Source organism: Branchiostoma floridae, unplaced genomic scaffold (assembly GCF_000003815.2).
Source record: "Branchiostoma floridae strain S238N-H82 unplaced genomic scaffold, Bfl_VNyyK Sc7u5tJ_873, whole genome shotgun sequence".
In the NCBI taxonomy this organism is placed as follows: Eukaryota; Metazoa; Chordata; class Leptocardii; order Amphioxiformes; family Branchiostomatidae; genus Branchiostoma; species Branchiostoma floridae.
The window spans coordinates 5,186-19,431 of NW_023365955.1; the positions used below are offsets into that span (position 1 = coordinate 5,186).

General features: G+C 41.2%; 1 protein-coding gene and 1 long non-coding RNA gene across 3 annotated transcripts; both read left to right on the forward strand.

Moving 5' to 3' along the window:
• Positions 1–818: 818 nt before the first annotated feature.
• Positions 819–10,604, forward strand: LOC118409047 (the record flags this gene model as incomplete). 2 transcript variants are annotated; one of them, XM_035809916.1, is given in 11 exon segments in its annotated part: positions 819–952; positions 2,495–2,627; positions 3,490–3,596; positions 4,030–4,191; positions 4,642–4,716; positions 5,145–5,269; positions 5,914–6,015; positions 7,503–7,580; positions 8,033–8,093; positions 9,064–9,231; positions 10,303–10,602. In XM_035809916.1, coding segments are annotated over 11 exon segments (1,289 nt in total), but the record flags the coding sequence as incomplete, so codon positions are not given.
• A 360-nt stretch (positions 10,605–10,964) lies between these two features.
• On the forward strand, positions 10,965–14,246 carry LOC118409048. Its single transcript, XR_004830398.1, has 4 exons — positions 10,965–11,123; positions 11,612–11,745; positions 12,309–12,447; positions 13,776–14,246. It is a non-coding gene; the product is annotated as an uncharacterized LOC118409048 (long non-coding RNA).

The following is a 14,246-nucleotide window of genomic DNA, read 5'->3' on the forward strand; positions in this document are numbered from 1 at the left end:
AGCAAGTAAGTTTAATTTTGGTTGTGTACAAGAAAATCTCCTAATATCCATTGTGTCACCTTAGGACAAATTGCACAGTCAAACTTGTACTTCTACTGGTGACCACATCTACAAAAGGACCACCTGGCCAATGTGACTTACTTTTTGATGGTCCCTTAGGTACATTGTAATTGACCAATCTTGTCCATCACAATTAGTAGCTCAACCACTGAGAAAAAAAAAATTTAACGGTTCTTGGTGGGAGTCAATGTGCAGATGTTGGCACATCGACGCACCAAATCTGTAGTGTGTTTTTGGCACACAGTTAGACAGATTAGCCAAAGAGGCTCGGTGGGCGTCACTCCACCGTAAGGGAAAGTCGTGTTAAGTGCCTCTCCCAAGGGCACAACGTCGGGGCAAGGTGGGAATCGAACTCGGAACCTTTCGATTCCGAGCCGAACGCTCTACCAGTTATGCCATGCCAACGCCACAACCAATGAGAGCAGGGCAATAAGTGGGTTGACCAATGAGAGAGTAGCTGCATGTCCGTCAAATATTTGCATTTCATATTTTCAATTTACATTCCTGCATTTGGGGGGGATTTATTTTTCCCATTGACATAAGCATTAAAGATCATTCTAAATAACCACCTGTCCACAAAGAGCAGATTTTATCAGTCTTTTTTGTGGTCTTCTTCGACAGTTTTTACTGTGTTCTGTGAAAATTCCATTTTGTTTATTCTTGTGACTATGACACTTAATACTTTAGATCTTGAGTTTGAAGATCAGTGGAATGTGGCAGACTTCACCCCTTTACCCAACCTTCCCCTGCCTTCTCAGGACACTACCGACTGGGCAGCGTGTGTGTACCATGCCCTGTTGCACCATGGGGAGCAGTCTTCCTGGGCGGAGTCCTTCTTACTGTAGTCATGGCAACCGTCATCCACGGATTTACTGTCTCCTTAGCAACAAAGGTGGGAAATGTGAATTGTTCATTCACCGACTACCGTTAGTTTAGAAAATAAGTGGTTAGTGCTACAGTGGCAGATTCTATTAAACTGGACAACAAACTTGACCATTCATATGTAAGGCCATGTTGATTCAATGTTCTGTGCGAGAAATACAAACAAGAAAGCTTCTGAAAAAAGCTGGCTGGTGCGTATTTTGGAAAAAGCCTGGATGTTAAACAAAATCACACAAAAAAGAGTTTTTAAACATCGAATTACTGAATTGGTCTTTCTTCTATTAAAAAAACACTACATGAGATTTGTCTAACAAAGAAAAAAAAATTTAGCAAGTGGGGTTCGAACCTACGATCTACGGAAGATAGGTACCGTGCTGTAGACCGCTGAGCCACGCTGGCTCGATTACGCAATAGCACGTATAGAAGGGCTATTTGGTTAAAGTGACCGATCCATGCATCCATCCATCCATCCATGCATCCATACAACCGCTTCTCCCGTCTCATAGCTACGCACCGGCAAAAATGTGCTTAAGCGTTACGTTTTGTCCTCAAGTGTTTCACTATTTCTAGAAATAACATGAAGTGGAGCATGGCTACAAGCTGTAAAGTTGAAAATTGTATCAATCAACTTTCAGACACCGTTATCTCATTTATCCTACAAACATAACAAGTTTACATTCATTGGATGGTCGAGAGTCTAATATTGTTTCTTTTTATCTGCCATTATTGAAGCCTTTTTGTTGTATTTAAGCCAAGTACCATTTTCTATAATCCAGACTATGTTTGGTTTTCAAATGTTAAAGGCAACCTAAGCAATATCACATTGTTAAAAGTGGAAATATTCTGAATAAGGCAGTCTGTATAATATTGATATCTAATGCACTATTTTAGTAGCCTAGGTACCATCCGGATAGTAGTTAGCTCCTATGTTCGCTTCTGCTATCCGTCTGGAGACGTGCGCATTCAAACCGTTTGGTGCTAACGTCAGTTAATGAGCGAATCAAGGAATGGGTTCTAGAGCACTCGTTCTATGACAACAGGCCCTCCCACAAGCGGACGGAGGGTTTGTCCGGTGTTGGAACGCTGGTTCGAAAGAGAGCTTGAATCCATTCCATGATTCGCTCATATGTAGGGACCAATCAGCGCTTGCGTCCAAAATTTGGACGATTCCAGACGTTAAGATGGTCCGCGTTCCCAGACGGAAACACAGAGAAGTGACTGTAATAGTGTATAATGAATGTCAGAGCTAGAAGCGACTGTATATAGTATATAATGAACGCCGGAGCGAACTGCTTTCCGGATGGTACCCACGATTCCTGACAGTCCATCACATTTTGCAGTTTAACCAATGATAGCATGGCAATTAGTGGTTCAACCAATGAGAGAGTGGCCGCATGTGCATCAAATATTTGCAATTTTATGTTTTTTTCTGTATACCTACATTTTACTAATAGAGCTGACAGGGCCATGTGATCAGTCTATTTTCAGTCTTTTTGATTTCCAGTAATTCTTGTTGATATTCTGTATTTTTCTACACCTGTTTGGTCTGCAGGTGAAACAGCTGGGGAATTTCCTCCAGTTCCTGCTGCTGTCTCTCAAGATCCGTTCTGATTGGCCGAGCCTGATTGTCCAATCACTCGTCTTTCTCCCAAGTGTGGACTTCAACTCCCACACTTTCGTCCCAGGTGACTAACATAGTAACAAGTACAGAGTCTGTACATATAGTCAGGGCTAGAAATACTTTTTTCTGCATACCTGCACTGGTGCAGGTAACATTGAAAATTACCTACACCAGACAAATTTTACCTGCACCACTCTAAAATTGTTTCGGAACCATTGCTATTTTTTTCTTTTATACTTAATAGGTGATAACAGTCAATGGAGCTAATAACAATCCCTATATGTCTAAATCAAAGAAAATTTTTGTATAAAATCCAGTAGATGGACCAGTGGAGGTTAGGTGCAGGTAGACACCAGAAATACCTGCACAGCTCCAATTTTACCTGCACTAACCTGCATATGCAGGTGGTATTTCGAGCCCTGATCGCATAGAACTTCATATGTGTTGGTAGATGACAGTATGAAATACAATGTAGGGCATAACTTTGTAAAATTCATTCTAGTGTTGGTTTTAAAAAATTTGACTAACCTACATAGACCGGCTTGCTTGTGATGTGGGGTTGCGGGTCATGGACTTGGAATGTTATGGGGGACAGAGATGTCTGGAAGGAGAGGGTGGACTTGGTCCGGGCAAGCAGCCCGCGATGATGATGATGATGATGATGATGAACTTTTGTACATGCTTCAATTGCAAGTCAATAAGATTTGTAAGAGTGCAATAGTACAAATATAGTCCAAAAATGAAATTCATACAGAGTCTTAGGATAGTGGATGGAAATTCCCTTATTGTGTTGCAAAATAAAAAAAAATATCAAGTGGCAATGTTGTAGTGCACTTTGCTTCTTCCATTGCGCTTAACTTCTTTCAGTCAATGAATTTTCTACAGAAATGTCTTCTTCTCTTGTTTATTTTACAACTTTGACTCAGAGTGCTTCTTTGAGTTACCCATAAGGCCGTTCTACCTCCACTGGACAACAGCTGTGGTGCCGGTCCTCCTGGTGGTTTTCTTGGCTCACATCTTGGACAAGTTGATGGTAGATAAACCACTTCTGTCTATAATTTTTCCCTTCTTTCCTCTCCTACTACCCTGGGTGCCAGACAGCTAGGACGGTTAATTTGGTGGCCCAAGACAGTCAGCCCGCCGATCTCCTATTAGTGCTCCGGGGAGTTTAAACCCGAGGAGGTCCATCTGCCCTTTTCCAAAAAAAGGGTAGCGATAACTCTTTTGGGCTTAAGCTCCCTGCAGCGCTAATCAACGGGCTGACTGCCTTGCGTCCCTGAACAAAACTTACTAGCTACCCGATCCTGTCTGGCACCCAGGTCTCTCTCATACCTTAGCTGCAATTTTTCCCATCTGTCTTTCTTTGAATCTTGCAAAAGATTCTTATTCATGTCTAGTAATTCTAAATTTGTTAATTCTTACTCAATCTTAAACATGTATCACCATATTTTTGTAATCATTTTCAGAGGGGAAAGATTGGTCGAGCACGGAATGAAGAAGAGAGAAAGCTGCGCTGGTGTCGTCAGGGCCAGGTCCGGCGCTGTACCATGACAGCGTTCGTTCTGATGTTCTGTCCTGCAGCGACCATGGTCATCCGAGCGTTCGCCTGCCAGAACACCCTGTCTACAGTCAGTACCTTAGAATTCTCTATAATGTTCAACAAGATATGCAAAAATCTAATATACCTAGACGGCTGGAGGGCGATCAAATCAGCGGGACTGAGGGAGATGCAGAATACACCATTCTTTTTATGTCACCCACACCAGAAAAAAACACGTTTCATTGCAATCTAGTCCTCCACAATTCGAAATATTTGGTATTCTTGAACAATCATACAAACTAGGTGAATGCACTACTATTTAAATGTTCAACAGCGCACACATAGTGCATTCAAGTCATTTGATGGAAACCTTTGGAATACAAGTACAAAATGTAGGAAACCCAATAGAATACTGTAAAATATATACCTGTCCAGAACACGCCTATTGAATGTTATTGTGGCCCAGGTATATATAGAATCATAAGCATTTTCTCTTGAACCCTGAGTATCTCAAAATTGTTTTTCTGTTCACCCCTAGGATGTTGTATTGGACCATACTGACAATGTCTTCCTGTATGACCAACAATACACCTGTTCTGAGATGCCTTTCCAGGTCTGCAAATCTTATTTACTTTGTGAAACCTTACTAGTATTCTAAATGTCAAGATATCTGTTGTTGTGGTCCTATTATACATATTGGGTAATTTACAGATTTGTGATCTTGAAATGCTGACAGCTTCTTTCTCATTTATGAGTCCAAAGCTGCAGTACCATCATGGATTGCTAGCTGGTGCTTCAGTACCACAAAGTTACTAAATGCTGACAGCACAATATTGTTATTCTGACATATCACTAAAAAAAGTCACTCTAATAATTAAACTCTAAAAAATTAAAATTTAAAAGATAATTCCTGATATAAATCTGTTGAATAATCTTCAGAGAGATTATACCGGTATTTTCATTTATTTATCACTTTCCAGAAAGAATATGTTGATTAGTCTTTATTTACTCCTCAATGCTACGTTACTTTGTTTGTTACAGATTATCCAGACTTTGTCCCTGCTGTACCTGTTACTGGTGGTGATACTGCTGCCGTTAGGTCTCCTCTTCTGGATTCTCCGTCTCAGGAAGTTCAACTTACTGAAGCAAAACCTAGTAACACAAGGGTAGGACAGCCAATTCATTTTTCATCATCTGCATGTAACGTTAGTTCACCTTTATCCATAGGGTAACCTATATCCGTTGTACATAAAAATAGGGTATTTGGGGATCATTATGTAGAGGGAAGGTAGTTTCACATTGCAATATCTTGAAAATGTTGACATTTGAAACCTACGTTGTTGACCTGAAATTTCTGAATACCTTGCTTTTTTAAAACAACGAATCTAGGTTACCCAACGGAAAAAGGTGAACTAACGTTACAAGTGGTTTCCTCAAGCTTACCTGGGTCTCGAGCTCTAAAGAGAATTGTTGTCAAATAATGACTGATGTTCTCTTTATCACTGCACAACTTTATCAGCTGATCTTGCAGGTCAGACATGGATCCTGTAACGGTACATTCTCACTGGCTACTTCAGTAAATCTCTTTCTCGAGGTTTACAGATTTGGCTGAATGTTGTACACAGTGTAATGCTGATATAAGCAGCAGAATTGTAAACCTTGAAGTTTGACATATGACTCAAAGTCTGTGTAGTACATGTTGTAGCCATTTGCATGGAAAAGTTGCTAAATTGCCTCATGAAGGACAACATGCCTTACCATGAGTACTGTTCCATTCTTAGAGTTGAAAGTTAAAGTTCTTCTCCTTCAGGTGGATGTACGAGTCCTATCGCCGGCGGTTCTGTATCCTGGAGCCAGTGATGATGATGAGGAGGGTCCTGAGCATCCTACTGACGGACCTGTACCCACTCCAGTAAGGACTACACTGTAGGACATTCATTCTTGTACCCACTCCAGTAAGGACTACACTGTAGGACATTCATTCTGTACCCACTCCAGTAAGGACTACACTGTAGGACATTCATTCTGTATCCACTCCAGTATAAGGACTACACTGTAGGACATTCATTCTGTATCCACTCCAGTAAGGACTACACTGTAGGACATTCATTCTGTACCCACTCCAGTAAGGACTACACTGTAGGACATTCATTCTGTACCCACTCCAGTAAGGACTACACTGTAGGACATTCATTCTGTACCCACTCCAGTAAGGACTACACTGTAGGACATTCATTCTGTACCCACTCCAGTAAGGACTACACTGTAGGACATTCATTCTGTACCCACTCCAGTAAGGACTGCACTGTAGGACATTCATTCTGTACCCACTCCAGTAAGGACTGCACTGTAGGACATTCATTCTGTACCCACTCCAGTAAGGACTGCACTGTAGGACATTCATTCTGTACCCACTCCAGTAAGGACTACACTGTAGGACATTCATTCTGTATCCACTCCAGTAAGGACTACACTGTAGGACATTCATTTTGTACCCACTCCAGTAAGGACTACACTGTAGGACATTCATTCTGTATCCACTCCAGTAAGGACTGCACTGTAGGACATTCATTCTGTACCCACTCCAGTAAGGACTACACTGTAGGACATTCATTCTGTACCCACTCCAGTAAGGACTACACTGTAGGACATTCATTCTGTACCCACTCCAGTAAGGACTACACTGTAGGACACTCATTCTGTACCCACTCCAGTAAGGACTACACTGTAGGACATTCATTCTGTACCCACTCCAGTAAGGACTACACTGTAGGACATTCATTCTGTACCCACTCCAGTAAGGACTGCACTGTAGGACATTCATTCTGTACCCACTCCAGTAAGGACTACACTGTAGGACATTCATTCTGTACCCACTCCAGTAAGGACTGCACTGTAGGACATTCATTCTGTACCCACTCCAGTAAGGACTGCACTGTAGGACATTCATTCTTGTCACATCTGAATCAGGTGCCTAGGCAGACCCGTGTAATGAGTTGTGTCATTGTCAATAAAGAGAGAAAGAAAGGTTTAATGGCTATTCTATTGAAACTCTATGATATTATGGAAAGACTAGATACCATCCTACACACTAGTGCATGTCAGAAGGCTATTTGCAAAATGATACACAGAAAAACGGTAATAAAGTGTTTAAAAAAAAAGGAACAAAATCTGAACAGAAAAGATTAAGGTCGGGTCTTGTCATGCCAGGGGAGTAGCAAGGCCATGGGTTTGCTGAGATGGTTGAAGAAAATCTAGAAGAATGTCAGTCATGGAGGGTCAGTTTAATAACTGACTGACATTTTCGAGGTTTCAAATATTTGGGAAATGTTTAGATCCAATTATGAAATAGCACCATGAATCCTGATAAAATCATGTTAGTGTAAATTTTTTTCTCAGCCCTCTCGCCCAGTCTGGTGTGAACCTGACCATCAGTGGAGTGTACCTGTTTGTAGTGGTGTTGGGGAGACCTTACAGGTGAGACAATGCAACATTTACTTATTGGTACTGTTCCATAACCGGTGCAATGGCCGAGTGGGTAGAGTGTTCGCCTTGCATTTGGTAGGTCGTGAGTTCGATCCCCTGGCGAGTCATACCAAAGACTTTAAAAATGGTACATGCTGCTTTCTCTGCTTAGCACTCAGCACTAATGAGGAAGATTATGGAAGTTAAACACACATCACTACCAGCGGACCAGCCCCCTGCTGTAGTGGCTTGCACATGTGTGGCCCAAGGGCTTCGAAGTGGAGATGGGCGCCACCCTACGCGTCTGTAGATGCATGGGCAAACTTTAACTTTTTTTAACTTTGAACTTTGTTCCATGGACATACTAATTCTCTGTTGTTGTCTTAAATGTTTCTGTAAGGAATGAAGTTTTTTTTTGGAGAGTTTCTGTAAGTTTTTATAAATAAGACATCATTGTGTTACAGGCCAGCCAAGTGGAGAGTTTGTGGGAAGGTTTTACCACTGGACATGCATAACATATTTGAGGTAAGTACACACTCGTCAGCAGTGATTGTCTAAGCATGGGTAGTGGTGCGTACCTATACTCATATTCAGGTTCAGGTCCGGATTCAAGTCCAGCAGTTCAGGTTCAGGTCCGGACTTTAAGTCTGGACCTGAACCCATCATCGCATATTATGTGCACTAGAATTTTTCTTTGGAGAGGAAGGGGGCATGGTGCATATAGAATTGCAGTCGTTAGCATGAATTGAAGTGCAATGTGAAAAATAGATGCAAATTATATACAGCCAGTGTAAACACGAAAAGTTTTTTGTCCTTTTCCAGTGCAAATTTCACTGTCTATGGAAGTTTTTAAATGGTTTAGAACAAAAAAAGGTGAAAGATTGCTTATTGCAAGTCCAGACTTGGCTCCGGACATTTAGTTTTTTTTTTGGACTTGGACCTAAACATTTTTAGGTCCAATTCCAAGTCCGGGCTTTAGGTACGCACCACTAAGCATGGGTCTATAAAAAGTATAAGGCTAGCATGGAAACTGATTTCATTTTGAAAATTTTTGTGTGCTGAGATTTGGCTTAGACAGTTGAGTTCTCAAAAACTGTCGTCTGATTAACTAGTCATTCTACATTAATATTTTATGCCAAATTTGCATGATAAACCTAAAAGATTCTAGTGTAAAGTATGTCATAGTAACAGGTAACACTATAAATCCAGATTGACAGTTTGAATTTGTAAACCTTTTGTTGTTTTTTTAGATGGACTAATTTAGTCAATGCAGAATTCTGGGAATGTCATAATTCATTCTGAGAACCACTGACAGAATTTGGGCAAAAAAATGTGGAAATTATTATATTGGAATAAAAGATGTTTCCTTTTTGTACTTGATATTATCATGGCGTATCAACATTAATATCAGATAATGATTTATTGTCTTCCCAAGAAGTTTTCAGAATGCTTTCCAGAATTTAAGTTGTTTACTGTTTGATTTTCACTCCTACAGGCACTTGCCACTCTCTGTGTGTGCTACCTGCAAGCTGTACCCATAATAAAGGAAACAGCGCTGTACCATGACTACATGGGGATCCCACTGGTTGTGCTGGTCAGCTGTACTCTGCTCCTGTGGGTTGTCATGTTGGTAGGAATGTCCAAGGAGGAACAAGTCGAAGAGGTAATGCAGAGCTTGTTCAGATTTGGGGTTTGTGGAAATAATGGTCCAGTGGGATGGCAGAAAATTCTGGTTGGGGTGGAAAAACTGGTCCAGCCTTTTCTTCATGAACATTGTAGTCAGCTTATAGAAAAGGTTGGACTGATTTTTTTTACCCATAACAGACTGGATTGGAGATTTGAAGCAGATAACACTCACTGTGTTTTGCAGTTGATGTATGTCTGTGCGCGATTTTGTAATTTGCAATATGCACAGTCTACAATACAGTCGTTGCTTTTATTGTCAATGGGATAGGTTGCAAAGTGTAATGGGTATGTAAGGGGGTGAAGTCTGCCATCTCTGATTGCCTTGTAATTTTGTTTGATTTTGAGGGGGGTGTCATGGTGTTAGTTAAAGGTTAATGCCCCCCCCCCCCCAAGGTGTTTACGTGACATAACAGCTGGCCAGTGACCTATAATCGCCAAATACATGTAGACTACTGAGTGAGCAAAGAGAATTAGGTTGTTTATGAGTTGGTTGTAACTGACTGGCTAGGTATTGTGACGTTCAGCACCTTGGGTTCGGTCATCTGGGTTATTTTCATATAGATAATTCAAACTTACACTGACACAAAAATACCATCATTCCTATTCAGTGTGTATTATTAAAGTTAAAGTTGCCCGTACATCAGTAACAGATGCGTAGGGGTGGCGCCCATCTCCATTTCTGTAGCCCTTGAGCCACACATGTGCAAGCCACTACAGCAGGGGGCTGGTCCGCTGGTAGTGATGTGTGTTTAACGTCCATACTCTTCCTCATTTGTGCTGAGTGCTAAGCAGAGAAAGCAGCATGTACCATTTTTAAAGTCTTTGGTATGACTGTGTATTATTGTCAGATCATTAATACATGACATTCTTTATTATCCCATGCTTGTGATGCGATGTTCCCAGTAGAAAAGGAAGCTTATATGATAAGTCCACACTGCCTGGCTACATGATAGATTTGCTATGATCCGACAAGTTTAAGTTAACCTATTTGATGCTTTGGAAGACATGTGAAGTAGTAACACTGATATTATTTGTGTTCTTTCAACAGGAGCTGGAGTACACAGAGCCAGCAGTCGCCAAAACGGAAAAGAAAAAGCGAGAAAAGTTTGTGTTCTGGCACAGGAACAAGGTCGGGGAAGGCATCACAGCAGTGGAACTCACCGCCAGAGAAAAGGCACTGACCACCTTCTGATGACGGACATCATGGACAAGTTCAGTGTCAGTCTGTCCCAGGGTTGTAGCCAGCACCTGTCCTTCAGTCCTTTGAAGGAATTTTGCAGCTGGGGACTGAAAAAAGTTTTCCCCATTCCGTCCCCTGGGAGCTGGGACAGACAAAAATTGATATGTAAAGATATAAAAAAAGCTGAAACCCATGTGTTCTTTTTCACCAAAACAGATGCCATTGAACAGCTTAGTCTACAAGCAAAATTTGCACCTCAAAATGCAGGAAATAGTGTTTGTATCTTGTCATGGAAGCTGAAAATAAAACATTGAAACTGCAATAAGCTTGTTTTCTTTTGTGTTGGATCATGTACATTGTGTATTATATGTAACGTTAGATCCGTGTCCTTCTCTGATGACTGAATTCTCAATTCTTTTTTTCTGATCGCTTACGTGATTTTGTGTGGGGAAATAGACAATACCAAGGATGTTTAAAGACATTAATAAGTCCCTGCTGGATTCAACATTCATTCTTCTATCAGCATCTGACTAAGGGGTGGGGCATTTGTCAGACGCTGAGGGCCCCAGAGAACCCTGTACAGGACATGTTGTGCGTCACGGACTAACAAAACCGGAACATCAACATTTTTAAGGTAGTCATTCTACAGGAGAATTCTGGCACGTACGTACGCCACAACTTTTCAACAGGTTTGTGTTCAGTTATAACCACGTCTCCCTTCGTTTTACTTAAGCTATTTTCGTGAAAGCCCGAACACGTTCGTCGCACGATCACAAACTGGGGGAATTCTTCGGACAGTCTTGCAAATTTCGTACAAAAATTGGCTCTCTTTTACGGAAAATGCTTAATTTGATCATTGTCTGCGGTTTGTTCTGTCACAGCCTGCTTCAAACCAATATACATCAAAATTGTACGACGTCCTACGACGGATGGTGCCATGCATATTTCTCTGTCACATTCAGTGCAACTTCATAGCTCCATAGAATTCATATTAGCAGACAGAGCGTAAGGCTGGAGACAGCTGTGGTCGTGTCGTAAAAAAATGCACAGTCGTAGATCCTTATCGACCTTTTGTCTTAATTTTGCCGGAAATTCTACAACAGAAGAAGTCGCATGACAAACCTTACCGAGTAAATTCAGACACATTGATCACGATGTTTTATTGTTTGTTCCGCAGGATGAAAACGACCCTGGTGTTGCTTCTTGTTGCCTTGGTCATCTCATCTGAGATGATGACTGCGGAAAGCTTCACTTCTGGCAGTCATGGCAATATCCCAGGGCCTTATGGAAGAGCTGTCGAGAAGGAGCGAGGTTTGACCAAGGATAATTATGGACTGTATGACTATCCAGGGCTTACACAAGCCATCTCTTCGGCTCCAGGGCCAACTTGCATGTCCGAGAAGAAATTTCGCCATGCCCCCCTCTCGATCTGCAGGGTCTAATGCAGGTGGCTGTGACAAAATTTCTCAGGTAACATTTGCATGTTGGCCCTGTCACGAGACGAGGAGCTCATCGGGGCTTGGGTAGGCTCTGGAATCAGTTTGCCATCATCTTCATTGCTTTGCTTTGTATTTTAAACTTCTAACAGGTCTCCGCAGGTCGCTGGAGAAACAATAGAATAAGGATGCAAACTGTACTTCTCGGCTAGCCTACTCTTCTCGTAGGTTATCTGTCTTTGGGGGCAAATTCTGCCTTATAACCTGTGCTCCTCGGTCAGCTAACTCCTCTGGCATGTTATTTGTCTTCTTGGGCAAATTTTACTATTTTTCCAGCGACCTTTACATGGAGCCTAGTGAAAGCTTTTTAACAGCAGTGATTTGACTGATTTGTAGTCATTGCTTACATGTATATTGAAGTATCATGTTTTCTCCCAGCCCGCAGAGGCGTGTCTCCCGTTGAGGCTCAGAAGCTGAAGGCGCTGTTGGCCCGCCGCCAGGCTGAGGCTGGACGCCGTCAGTATGAAGCAGGACCTCCGGGACCTCCAGCTCCACAGTGGTGAAAGATAAGAAGGAGGTGAGAAGAAGCACAATTTTTCTCCATAAATGGCAAAAGGAACTTCCCATACTAGAGTCCATTCCAAGTCACCATGAGGGGTTTTAGGTGATATTTGTAATTAGTCTGAAATATTTTGAATAAAAGAATATCTGAGCCACAATAATTAGATTCTTTTCAAAAAATTGACTGAGAAAATACTCATTTATTTGAATTCCTTTGAATATTTTAGAAATATTTTGAAAGTAACTATACAAGAATATCTTTATTTAGAATGATTATGAAACCTGTGTGTGATTATTTCACATTTACAAATATTTACAAATACAAAATGTATTTGTAAACTTTGCCAAATGGTAAAATTAGTTTATTGCCCCCATAAAAGTAAGCCCTATTGTTGCATCTGTATATTTTTAGATTTCACTGCTGGGCACTGGTGGATCCTTTGTGGAGGGCCATTGTTTCATGGCACCCAACCATACTTTGCAAGGATGTGTGAATTGCTATCTTCCCAGCCCACTGAACCATTTACAAAAAATGGTAGAAAATGGTAGACAATGGTAAATAATGGTAGAATGCTGTTATCATTATTTAGAAACCATTAGAAGTATCCAATTCCACACCATGAATATTTCCAAAGTTTTACAAGACCAGGGAAATATTTGTAAAGTTGAAACAGTGTTAAAAATATTTCTCAAGTATCAAATGTCCTAGACATATAATTACAAATCTTTAAAATCAATTCTAAACAATGGCAACAAACATCCGCACGGTGACTTGGAATCGACTCTAATTGTTGTAAATGTCTTCTTGGTCAATTTGTTTGAATCAAGGAAATCTCTTTGTTTAAAGGTGCCCTAACTCCCTGCTTCGTTTAGGCTGCAACAGTATTTATATGTGCACTTGTTGCAAATAAACCAGTCATTCATTCATTCATTCGTTAGATATGTCGTCTATATTACCTTGTGCTTCGGTCACAATTTGAAAAGGGGGTCCGGCCGGGTAGTTTACGGGTTGCTTTTATGCATTTTGTGACGTGGCCCCGTGGGAAACTCTACGATACCGAGCCATTTTAGGGCACAATTGGGCCCTGTGTGTTTTCTTAATTCACATTTGAGACCAACACAGGACCCGGCGATAAACAGAAGCCATCACCTAATCGTGAAAACGCCGAAAGATATACCCGCGGTACCCGGCAGTGGGCAGTGGGCGGGCTTGATTTGTGCGACCTTTAATAGCAGCTTTTGTGCATTGCTGATGGCAAGTAAAACGTAACAAGTTCGTTTGTGAAAACTTTGGTCATTGATTTCATCAGTGTAATAAAGTCTGTTGTGTCTCTGCCTTTGCAGGGCAGTCGGAGTGACCACATGACCATCACGTGACCTGCAGTCAAGCTCTGCCAAGCTCCTATTTGCTCATAAGCTCCTAAATCATCCACTATAGCTACATGTATATGCTAATTTCTGTAACAACAGCAAAGTTAATCTACTAGTATTTGTCTTTGTAGTACATGTATAAGATCATGGGTATGCTATGTAAAACGCACATACAGCCATTTAGCTACGCCACAGTATTTTGTGATAAAGATTTGAGTTAAGTTAAGTTCTGGAGCTGTCTGTGCTGATATCTTGTGATGGAAACTGAAAATAAATCCATGAAACTGCAAGAACCTTGTGTTATTTTGCGTAGGATGATGTGCACTTTGTAGATCTCACAATGATGACTGCCCTCTCAATTCTGCTTTCTGGTCACTCTCGTGTTCTTATATGATCAAGCTAGCTTGATGTGTAAAGATATTCAACTCCTTGCTTGAACCATCA